Source organism: Cervus canadensis, chromosome 6 (assembly GCF_019320065.1).
Source record: "Cervus canadensis isolate Bull #8, Minnesota chromosome 6, ASM1932006v1, whole genome shotgun sequence".
In the NCBI taxonomy this organism is placed as follows: Eukaryota; Metazoa; Chordata; class Mammalia; order Artiodactyla; family Cervidae; genus Cervus; species Cervus canadensis.
The window spans coordinates 26184914-26197392 of NC_057391.1; the positions used below are offsets into that span (position 1 = coordinate 26184914).

At 42.8% G+C, this 12479-nt stretch overlaps 1 protein-coding gene across 8 annotated transcripts in view; it reads right to left on the bottom strand.

Moving 5' to 3' along the window:
* The window catches only part of RYR3 (ryanodine receptor 3), a 547151-nt gene that overhangs the window by 123166 nt on the left and 411506 nt on the right, over nt 1-12479 (bottom strand). For 6 of the 8 annotated variants that reach the window (XM_043471377.1, XM_043471383.1, XM_043471379.1 and 3 more), the window contains exons 44-46: nt 5503-5683; nt 4191-4302; nt 1462-1582 (exon numbers count right to left, since the gene is read on the bottom strand). In XM_043471377.1, the coding sequence (XP_043327312.1) occupies nt 1462-1582; nt 4191-4302; nt 5503-5683 (414 nt within the window). The remainder of the gene's footprint in view (nt 1-1461; nt 1583-4190; nt 4303-5502; nt 5684-12479) is intronic. The other 2 variants (XM_043471384.1, XM_043471382.1) reach the window with 1 other exon arrangement.

Here is a 12479-nt window from a genome sequence, read left to right on the forward strand (position 1 = left end):
AGCCACTATGGAAAAAGTGTTGAGTTTCCTCAAAATCACAAACAGAACAACCAAATGATCCAGCAATCCCACTTCTGGATATATAGCCAAAGGAAACAAAATCAGTATCTTCAAGAGGTATCTGCATCCTTATGTTGATTGCGACATTACTCACAATAGCTAACACATAGAAAAAATAGTCTAAGTGTCCACAGATAGATGGATAGAGAAAATGTGGTATATACATACATATGGACACACACAGACACACAGAGGGTAACACTATTTAGCTATAAAAGGAGGAAATCCTGCCATGTGTAGCAAAATGGATGGATCTTGAGGATATAATGCTAAGCAAAATAAATTACAGAAAGACAAGTATTGTATGAGCTCACTTATATATTAAAATAATTGAACTCATAGAAAGTGAGAGTAGATTGATGGTTACTACATGTTGGGGGAAGTGAGAGAAATGGAAGATGTTGGCCAAAGAGTACAAACTTTCAGTTACGAGATGAGTAAGTTTGGGGGATCTACTGTACGGCATGGTGACCACAGTTAATAACGCTGTACTGTATACTTGAGAGTTACTATGAGAGTAGAACTTAAATGTTCTCACCATAACAACAACAAATAATAACTATGCAAGGTGAAGCATGCATTTACTTAATTTTGATAAACATATCAAATCATCACACTGTACATCTTAAACTTACACAACATTATATGTCAGTTATATCTCAATAAAGATAGAAAAAGGTGATATATCCCCAGACTTCCCAAACTTATTTGACTCCAAACCCCTTGTTAAAATGTATAGCAATTAGTATCCTTTACCAAAATGTCTCGCGGAACACCAGTTTGGGAAACACTGCAGCAGAATCACGCTATCTTTTCAATTTTTCCATCAGCCAGGAGGTAACTAACTAGATAGTAGGTGGAGTGAAATGGAGAGCCTCTGTGTTTTTGGGAGAGTATAAGTTTTGTAAGGTTAACACGACTGATGCCCAATGTCATGAGAAGCCATGGGAGAAGACCCTTTATGGTCCATGGCCGTGAGGTGCATGGCACTATGGCCAAGGGAGCCTGGGTCAGACCCTATCCTTCCATTGCCCCAGCTGGCTGCACAGTTTGGGGGCACAGAGGCAAAGGAGATGGGAGGTTTGGGGAGGGCTCCTGTTGGTCCCAGTCCATCAGCCTCCCTCCAGATGACTAGAGTTCAGAAGACAGTGAGGTCTGGACTAGCCGCATTTATGGGACATGGAGTACGGAAGTCTCAACCCAAAAGAGCAGAGGAGACAAGCAGCCAGCTGGAGCTGGGAGGAGAGAACTCTTCACCACCAGAAAAAGAGCGAGATCTTGTCCCTGTGAAGCCTGCCCTGCAGGAGGAGGCAGGGAGGACCCCCACACTGCCCACAGGATCCTGCTGCGAGCGGGTGGCCCCGGGGAGGCTGGCAGGACTGTCTTCAGCCACTCCCTTACCTTTGTTCAGGGAAGGCAGTTTCAAGGGGATGCTGATGATTCCAACCAAGTCCTCGGTGGGAACGAGGGAGCGCAGGATGGACCTGATGCGGATGGCTTCTCCCTTCCCTGTCTGGATAAGCTGCAAGGTAGGGTTGGAGAGTAAGATAAATGAGGTTCCCATACGCCCACTGCACCCCACCTTCAAACCTTGGGCAGTAAAATGATTCTCCTTCTGGGGGGATGGGATGGGTACACTTTTATGCCTCCCCAGTTGTTCTAGACATGGGTGGCCACAAAAAAAAGAGAAGCGCTTTCTCCTGATTTTCTAGAAGAGGTGCTACTGAGGGAATAACTGGCCAAGGAGGGCAAGTGGATTGCTTTGCTGTGATAGCAACAGTCATGTAGCCTCAGCAGTGAAGGCAGCCTGTTGTTGAGCCTCAGTGTGACTGCAGTCCTGGGAGCTCTCGGCGGCCATGGCAAGAGTGGTGACCATGTGGCCATGATTCCAGACCCTGGAATTCTGCTAAATGTAGACATGACTTAGGTTTTTTTGGTTTCCCAAAAAAGTTTGATATATGCCGGGAATAGGGCAACAAGAGGGGTATAGATGATGTCAGAGAGAACTTCAGCATCTCAAGGGAGTTGTTTGGGGATGGATAACCTGATTCTTACAGCCACGGTGGGCATGTAGACAGCCACATCCTCCTGGATGTGGGGGCAGCAGGCACGCTTCTGGGCACAGGCTCTTAGCTGGCGAGGTAAGTGTCATGAGCTCAGGACTGAGCCTACCTGGGAGGTAGTTGGTTGACATGCTGGGACACATGCTTGCAGGATCAGAGGCAGGGGAACACCTATGTGTGACCCTAGCTATGAGCACAGGGGCAGCTGTGAGTGAAGACTGCATCACCCCTTCCCCTTACTCACACAGGAAGGGCCATGGGAGAAGTATGTGTGTGCGTTTATGAGGTTGAATCTGAGGGGCAGTAAGCAAGGGAGAAGCTCTCCCCCAGGTGGGGCTCTGAGGGTTTAGCTATCCCATGTGGCCAGTCTTCCTGAGACCAGGCAAACTGTAACCTGCTTTGTGAAGAGATGACAGGTGATCAGCGGAACTGACCCCCCACCCTAAGATAGTAAGACATCTGAGAATTTCCCTAGTTCCCTTTCATTTTCCTTTATTTGTTTAACAGCACAGAAATGGAAAGATGAGTAAGGTGCTAGTTCCACAGTAGGAACTAGAAACTATTACAAGTTAAGAATTCTGATCAGCCTCCCCTTTGAAGATTTAGATTTTCTTTTCTCTACAGTACTTTTTTGGAGAGGGAAATGGCAACCCACTCCAGTATTCTTGCCTGGAAAATCTTATGGACAGAGGAGCCTGGTGGGCTACAGTTTATGGGGTCACAAAAGCACGCAGTACTTTTACCCTAGATTCTTCCATACTGGAGTAGTTCCCCTAAACACTTGTAGATGGATTTCCAAACAGGCTACATTGTTAAGTAGATAATACCATGACATACAGGAAGAAAGATAAGAGTGAATGCTTTAATGCAGTGTCTTTCAAACTGTGGTCTTGACCAACTGGTGGGCTGTAAAATCAGTTAGTGGATTGTCACCAGCATTAAAAAGCATGAGATATATTAGAATAGAATAGAAAATATTAGAGTGCATTAGCCATAGCAAGGATAAGTTTTGTTTCTGGAACATATGTATACTAGGTTGCAATGTAAATTACATTAAATTGCCCAACAAGTTTGTTTGGAAAAGCTTGTTACAGAAAAACCCAAATGATCTTGTTAGCCAACCCAAAATTTCTTACTATGATCAAAATAATTTTTTTGGTCAAAAAAATTTGAAAGCCACTACTTAAATCAATGCTATCTTTTCATTAGCATTAAATACAACATACCCACTGTTATCTTGGCTGTGACCAAATATATAACCTCATCAATACCAGAAAACACTATTTATATCACCCCAGTCTGCATTGCAAATACTTTTAGGAGACACTGGCATAATCCAAATGCAGCGAACACTGTGGAGAGCACACCTGAGCCCTGAATGAACAAAGTTCTATTAAACAGTTACCAAGTATTTTTAAAATATAAGAAGCTATGTCTTCTATTTTCCTATAAGAAGTATTTCCTCTCTCACTTAATAATGTGAGACTTTATGAGAAATAAGGTCACTATGCAGCTCCACCCCCAGCAGAGATGAAAAAGGGAAGGTGAAAACACCAATTCAGTTTGAAACTGAATGTTTGAGAAGACATCTCATAAAAATAGAATCATCTTTTCTAGTATGTCTATAAAGCTTACCACTGGGAAATAATCAAACATGAATCATGACTACCTTCCTGATGCCTAACACCATGGTCATCAAGAAAAGATTTTCCATGTGGAGTGTCCAGACAGAGACAATCACAAAATCAAGTTGGTCATATTGTGACCAGGCTGAGGTGCAAGGAAATGTAATTTTTGGAGGCTTCTGAAACAAGAATATGTAGCAGATATGCCTTACTAGGGTCACAGAGAAATCACACAACACAGAGATTTTCCCAGGAGTCATTCCTTAGAAAGCTGTAGAATCAGGTACCAGAGGCAGAAACCACTTTTGATTTTGGCTAGAAGGAACAGAGAGAAAGGCACGTTCACACATGCCAGGGACAGAAGAAGAAATGACCTTCAAGAAATCTACCACGTTCCTGATTCAAGTCCCTCAAAGCTGCTCTCTGGGAACTCATCACTTACGTGCATCTCAGGAGCACAGCGGCCCAGCAGGTCTATAAGAGCCGAATAAAATGACATGATTGCATTGCCCATGTGCACAATCTCTTCTTCATCTTCATCGTCCTCTGCGCTGCTGAGACAGAAGCAACACAAGGAGCTGTAAGGAAGTCATGCAGGTGGCACCATGTTCGAGACACAATATGGAAATGCTTTCTCTGCTCACCCTGGGCATCAGGCATCCTTTCCACTGGACTCTTTCTCTCCCCCCAGAGGTCAATGAGCTGGTTTAACTCAGCAAGCTCAAATGACCCAAATATATTCCCATGAACTTAACTGACATAAGTGGATCGTGCTCTACACACACTCATGGAGCAGCACTGTGACCCCCAAAATGTCTACCAACCATTCCATCATTTTCCTGCTAGGTAGACATGGAAAGCACATTGGACAGCAGTCAGGAAGGCCAAGTTCAGGCCCTGGCTGTGATGCTAAGAAGCTATATGACTCTGGGCCTCAGTTTTTCTCACATTACATGAGGAAGTTGGGATAGTTTATGTTTTCGGTTCTGACTCGACCAGCTCATCTACCAGAAATGATGACCAAAAAACAAATAAATAAATAATAAAGCCCCTGGATGGAGTTAAATCCCAAGCTTTGCTGAGTTATATCCCTTCTCTAGATTCTGGGGTCTAACCTAGAGGCTGTGATAAGAGGGAAATGGTCACAAGACATAGTGAAAGGAAGGTCACAAGGCCGATGATGTACTAACTACATCTTTAACTGTTAAATTCCAAGATTAGTAGAGCTGTGATTTTTCACATTATGCAACTTTCTTTTTACCTCAAGAATCAAATCAGAGACTTTCAGAAGAGGAAGTGGAGGTTGCTCCTTCTTTTTAAAGTATGAGAGATATGAGGCGAAACACTGGGGTTCAAAATACTGAAGGGGACGGGCTGGAGTTAGACAGTGACTGGAACCCTGTTGGTCCAGACCTGTCAGCCTAGATACAGTTTCCTCTGGTGGGGATGCCATAGGGAGGTATGGGGGTGGGGTGGGGTGGGGCCTGAGCTTGCGACTTCTCGATTTGCCAACTGACCTGATTGGAGCAGGGGAAACGGAAGGCAGGGAAGATAAGACTGATTACGAGGCTTACTGGGAGAGTCAAGATAACAAGCTCACGAAGTGATCTAAGCTGTTTGAGCAACAGCTGTAAAGAGCCTGTGCTTCTTCTACCAGGGAGAGGTTATTGACACTTGCTTTATCATGCATGTACTGAGAATATTGGGGAGCTCACCAACCATAGGGAGGCTGGAAGGCAATTCTATTCACTTACACTTCCCTCTTGTAGCCCTGTGAGGGGAGGTCGAGGGCTGGGTTCTCAGAGATCTTAATGGCGCCTTGCATGGCCGCCAACAGACCGTTTCCTCCTTCACCCCGCAGGGCGGGGCCGAAGCACTCGGGGCGTCTGATGAGCAGCTTGACCACGACACTAGCATTTTCTTCCACACTTTCACCTAAGGGAAAGAGGCATTATTACCATCTCACTGGAGAGGACAACCTCAGAACGGATGTCATTTTTTTGGTCATGCCATGTGACTTACAGGACCTTAGTTTCCCGACCAGAAATTGAACCTGTGTTCCCTGCAGTGAAAGCATGGAGTCCTAACCACTGGACTGCTGGTGAGGTTGCCCAGAATTGATTTCTAATTGATAAGGTTGGAAGAACAGTATTTGATTTAGCTTGTCACATCCTCTTAAGATTAGTAGGTAATACTGATGCAGAGAAAGCTTTGATAAATTAGGTCAGAATCTATTTATCTGAAGTATTACAATTAACCAGTATTAGAACAAGAGTCTTGTTTCTCAGTTCAGGATTTTATGCTGTTCACATTATTTCACTATATTTAGGTCCTCAGAGGGCAAGAAATACACTACTGCATCTACCATGGATTACTGATTAATTCACCAGTGATTTAGAGAACAAAAGACCTTTATATCTTTATTAACTCCCTTAGGGTGCTTAATAGGTATTTCCTTGCTTCCTCGAGATGAGGTAATAGGGTAACTCAAGCTGGTGTGTTTCAGTTAGCATCTGGAGAGGTGACATGCCTCAGTTGTTCTCTCTGGGGTATGTCTCTCTTGGGGATGACAGTGTTAGCTGCTCAGTCATGTCTGACTCTTTGCGACCCCATGGCCTGTAGCCTGCCAGATTCCTCTGTATCATGGGATTTTCCAGGCAAGAATACTGGAGTGGGTTGCCATTTCCTTCTCCAGGGGATCTTCCCAAACCAGGGATCCAACCCAAGTCTCCCACGTTGCAGGCAGATTCTTAACTGTCTGGGCCACCAGGGAAACTCTTGGAGATGGACCTCAGGGCACTTCTGAAATCATTTATCTGGGTAAGAATCTACTTGGTAAAGTTGTCTTGGTTATTCTTAGAATACCTCTGTGGGGAGCTAAAGATTTGATGACTGTATTTGCTGGTATTTCTCTTTGGAAGAAACCGTAGATGACTAAGACAGGGTATCACTTCCCAAAGAAGTGATTAAGCAGTGAACTGTCACATGTGGACAGGGATCACCAATGCTTCTCAGTCAGTTTTATAATCAAAAGTAGTTTTACAAAAACAAACAAACAAACAAAAAGCAGTTTTACAGCTTGTTGAAACAATTTCACGGGACACACTTTCCGTCTCAGAGTCTCACGCAAAACCTTAATTTGGTCTGAGAATTCACCCCTGGGCCAAATCTCAAAGACAAGGCTTTTTGACACTGTGTACAGGATGAAACCTGAAGAAAAATATTTTTATAAAATTACTAGATATTATTGGAGGATTCAGTTCTATAATAGAAGTTGCATCTTGATACACTGTTGTAATAATTACTTATCCTTGTATTAAAAATTATCTTCAATCTTAACAGATTGAAGACTAACTATTATCTCATAGTTTTTGTAGTTCAGGAATTTGGGAGTGACTAAGCCCTGACTTGGGATCTCCCATGAGGCTGCAGTAAAAATGTCAGCCAGGGCCGCCGTCTTCTGAAGGCTTGACTGGATGTGGAGTATCAGCTTCCATGCTCACTCACATGGCTGTGAGCAGGAGGCCTCAGCTCCTCACCATGAGACCTCTTCAAGGGCTGCCTGAGTGTTCTCATGACACGCCAGCTGGCTTCCCACAGAGCAAAGGATCCAAGAAAGAGTGTCAGGAAGCTGCAATACCTTCCACAACCTTGTCACATACTGTCACTTCTGCTATATCCTATTCATGAGAAGTGGTTCACTGAATCTAGTTCGCACTCAAAGGCAGAAGAAGTAGGCTCCGTCTTTTGGAGGGAGGTACAAGGAAGAATTTATAGATGTATTTTAAAACTATCACAAGAGTTTAAGTTCTGCGTAATGAACATTTTTATGAATCAACTTAAAGTGGTCCATTTGAATGGGAACCCATAAAACCTGGCTTCTCCTCCAGATTTTTAGCAAATTCCTGTGTGAGCAGGCACACTGCACCAGCTCACCGAGTCTCATGTGTCCTGTTGAGACACTCGTGCCTCTTCTAGTTTCCAGTTCAGTCGCTCAGTCGTGTCCAACTCTCCGCGACCCCATGAACCGCAGCTCACCAGGCCTCTCTGTCCATCACCAACTCCCAGAGTTCACCCAAACCCATATCCATCGAGTCGGTGATGCCATCCAACCATCTCATTGTCAGTTGTCCCCTTCTCCTCCTGCCCTCAATCTTTCCCAGCATCAGGGTCTTTTCAAATGAGTCAGCTCTTCACACCAGGTGGCCAAAGTATCGGAGCTTCAGTTTCAACATCAGTCCTTCCAATGAACACCCAGGACTGATCTCCTTTAGGATGAACTGGCTGGATCTCCTTGCAGTCCAAGGAACTCTCAAAAGTCTTCTCCCCAACACCAAAGTTAAAAAACATCAATTCTTTGGTGCTCAGCTTTCTTTATAGTCCAAATCTCACATCCATACATGACCACTGGAAAAACCATAGCCTTGACCATAGGGACCTTTGTTGGCAAAGTAATGTCTCTGCTTTTTAGTATGCTGTCTAGGTTGGTCATAACTTTCCTTCCAAGGAGTAGGCATCTTTTAATTTCATGGCTGCAGTCACCATCTGCAGTGATTCTGGAGCCCAGAAAAATAAAGTCGGCCACTGTTTCCACTGTTTCCCCATCCATTTGCCATGAAGTGATGGGACCGGATGCCATGATCTTAGTTTTCTGAATGTTGAACTTTAAGTCAACTTTTTCACTCTCCTCTTTCACTTTCATCAAGAGGCTCTTTAGTTCTTCTTCACTTTCTGCCATAAGGATGGTGTCATCTGCATATCTGAGGATATTGATATTTCTAGTTTTAGGGTGAGTCTATTAGTCTTACCCATGTGCAGAGATTTCTTCCATCATGTCCACAGCATTAAAAGGGCTGAGCTTGCTTCCAAATACTTAAAATTAACCTGTGCCCACTCAAACTCACAGTGAACACACTGCTGTGTCTCACAGCCCTGGACAGTCTACCAGTATTCCTGGTCTAAGCGTGGCCTGCTGACATCCTCTTTTATCACTTGACCTTCTATACCACAGGTAAAATTCAAGATTGTTAAGTATACATCAACATAAGTTTTAGAACTGTGTAATTAGATTCAGAATAGAATTTCATTAAACTGAATTTATACAGTCCATCAGCATGCATTCATTATTTTATAACTCAATCCTTCAAGAAGAGACTAAATTTTTTTGTAAAGAAGTTTTTCTTCAAGTTCCATCTAATATAGTATCAAAACAGAATTTGTCTTTAACTAAACCAGAATCCATGTGAAGAAAATTCTAAGGAGATGCTAACAGGGTAAAATAATCATAATAATGATAGGGTATAATGAATCAGGAATGAAAGGAACCCAAGGGGAGGTTGACATTGTACTGTTTACAGAGAAGTTCAGATAAAGAAGTGATGTTAGTTCTAAGGACATGTTTTCCATGAGGTGAGCCTAGCATTTATACATGATAGAATTTATTCACAGAGGGATACCTAAAGAAAAGCACTAGGAGAATCAGTATATCTGAAAGCAAGTATTTTTAGTTACAGATGTAACTCACAGTTGACTACTTTCAAATATTGTTGACCCTCAACACCTATCAGGTAGCACATATATCCACACTCCCAGTTGTCATTTCCTATTACAAGAAAAATGAAGCTAAAACTTTGACATTTTAAGTGTCAAAAATGGAGGAAAAAACTCAACCCTATTAGTCAAGCTTATTTAAACACCATGCTCAGATTCTTTCAGTTCTCAGAATGGAAACACTTATGGGTCAACCCTTGTCTTAACCAGTATGCTGAAATTAACTTTGTTCTTTCCAAAGTGATCAGTGTCATGAAGTTTGATGGAACGTGGACCACAATGTCCAAAAGGATTTGAAGAATTAAGACTGTGAGTTCTGTATTGAGTTTGCTATTGAAATTCATTTGCCAAGATAGCCTTATTTTATCTGAATCTTATGTCTTCAGTTCAGTTCAGTTGCTCAGTTGTGTCTGACTCTGCGACCCCATGGACTGCAGCACACCAGGCTTCCCTGTCCATCAGCAACTTCAGGAGCTTACTCAAACTCATGCCCATCAAGTCAGTGATGCCATCCAACCATCTCATTCTCTGTCATCCACTTCTCCTTCCGCCTTCAATCTTTCCCAGCATCAGGGTCTTTTTCGATAAGTCAGTTCTTCACATCAGGTAGCCAAAGTATTGGAGTTTCAGCTTCAGCATCAGTCCTTCCAATGAACACCCAGGATTGATCTCCTTTAGGATGGACTGGTTGGATCTCCTTGAAGTCCAAGGGACTCTCAAGAGTATTCTCCAACACCACACTTCAAAAGCATCAATTCTTCAGTGCTCGGCTTTTCTTATAGACCAACTCTCATAACCATAAATGACTACTGGAAAAACCATAGCTTTGACTAGATGGACTTTCATTGGCAAAGTAATGTCTCTGCTTCTTCATATGCTATCTAGGTTGGTCATAGCTTTTCTTCCAAGGAGGAAGCGTCTTTTAATTTCATGGCTTCAGTCACCATCTGCAGTGATTTTGGAGCCCCCCAAAATAAAGTCTCTCACTGTTTCCATTATTTTCTCATCTATTTGCCATGAAGTGATGGGACCAGATGCCAGATCTAAGCTAATTAGGTTGGTTGGCACAATGGACCCAGGAAGCTAAAGCTTGATCACTGGATATTGGTCATCCGTGGGGGATGCAGAGAGCACTCTGCAAGAGGAAGGAACTGAAGTGCAACCATTGATGCTAATTGGAGAGGGGACCAAGGAAAAGGATTTCTCAAGGTTTCGCAAGGTAGAAAGGTTGGTCTAATTAGAAGAGAAGAGAACAGTCTCTTCTAATTACCTGTAGCTCAGTAAGCTGGGCTGCCAACCAAATCCCCAGGAGGGAAGGGGAATACTTGATCTTGAGGGCATTTTTCAAGGGAGAGAGAGATCTGAGGTAAACTAGTTTTGCCCAAGGGCTTACAACAGTGTTTTTGCTGGAGTTCCAAATGAATAATAAGCTTAATAACTGTGCATGTTCACAGAGCTTCTCTTCAAAGTCTCTCAACACTGCCTTCGTATTACTACCTTGTTTTCAATGTTCCTGAGAAGTTAGATGGAAATGGAATGATTCTCCCCATTTTAATCCTAAGCAGTCATTCTCATCACAGGAATGATTAATGAGAATGTAATGACTGCCCATTGCTTTTCTTACTGTCTGTATTCTAACCACAATCCCTATTTTAAGTTCTTCTGCCTGGAATGCTCTCTTCCTTTCCATTCCTTTGACATAAAACCTTGACCTATGCAACTCCATTTTGCCCCTGAGGATCAGCTTAAACTTGAAAGTTCCAGAGGATCTAATCCTCTCAAACACCCCATCTTCTTTCTTAAAGCATTGTACACAAGTGTAATTAATGAATGTTTTGGTATCTGTATTTTTCATACTAGACTGTGTATTTAATGAGAACACGGTCCATGTCTGAATGATCTAACCCTGTATGCTCAAGCCTCTTGTTAATATCACTTAGTGGCTTGAACGAATCAAATGGAATGCTGAGGGTGATTATCCATCACTGCATTACCAACGCAATTATCAGCCGTTGTTTGCAAGAACTGAGGCTGTCCACTTCCTAGGATTATAAATTTGACAACAAGAACAAAATCTTAAGACATTTTAATCTTAACCACCCCCAGTCATCAATACCAATCACAATGAAGAATGGTTATTACATTTTTTCTGACTCTAAAAACATGAATACAGAACAGATGATTCTTTTAAGCATCTGTACCTACTATGCCCTTCATATCTAACATGCTAAATTTGTATTCTTGATCCTAAAAGACCTTTTTTCAGCATTACTGAGATATAAATGTCATACCCTAAAAGGTTTCCGGCTCCCAGCTCAACGCCTCTCAGTATGTTCTCCCCTGATTACTCTGTCAAACGAGGTCCATTTCTTTCTTTAGGATGTTGTTCAACAACATCCTGCCTGTTCAACAATCTGCCTTCTTCCCCAGGCATTCTTATATTCCAAGATTCCAACAAGCACCATCGTTTTTGGCCTGCCAACAGTCACATGTGTCCCTATGTAGGTGAGTGTAGCTGAGTTTTTAGCATGTATATGATGTTTTTGATCATTTTACTTTGGTTTGCTCTGTGTGCTGCTTGGACTTTAAATGACTTCAGGGCAGAACATCTTGTGCACATCTCCTATCACTTCTCATAGCCCCTCATGTACTCTTCACATGTCACATGATGGATGTCCCAGTTATGATCAAGCTGCCTAGGGAGACAGATTCAGTAAAGCTGGACACACTGTGTTCTTCAGATAAGTCTGCAGCCTGAGGAAGATACACTGAGACACTCCAAGGACTCAAAGGAAGCACAGATTGACTTCTCTCCTTCTTTTTCTTCTTTTTTTTTGGACTGTGCCCCATGGTCTGTGGGATCTTAGTTTCCTGACCAAGGACTGCTCCTGGATCCTCAACAATGAAGGCACCAAGTCCCAACCACTGGGCTGCCAGGGAATTCCCAACTTTCCCCTTCCTCTTGTGGATCTGTAAGGAATCTTTTCCTACTTGGTATCTACCTTAGGAAGGGATTAATCACACACTCAGACACCTCTGTGTCTAGACAGGCTATAAAGTTTGCAACTGCTGGGTTAATAGAAACTTCTCAACGTTTGTCCTCCTAGAGTTAAACACTACCCAAGGTTTCCCAGCAAGCTAGTGAAAATAAAGTGGAGAAAATCATATGCTTTAAGAAGTT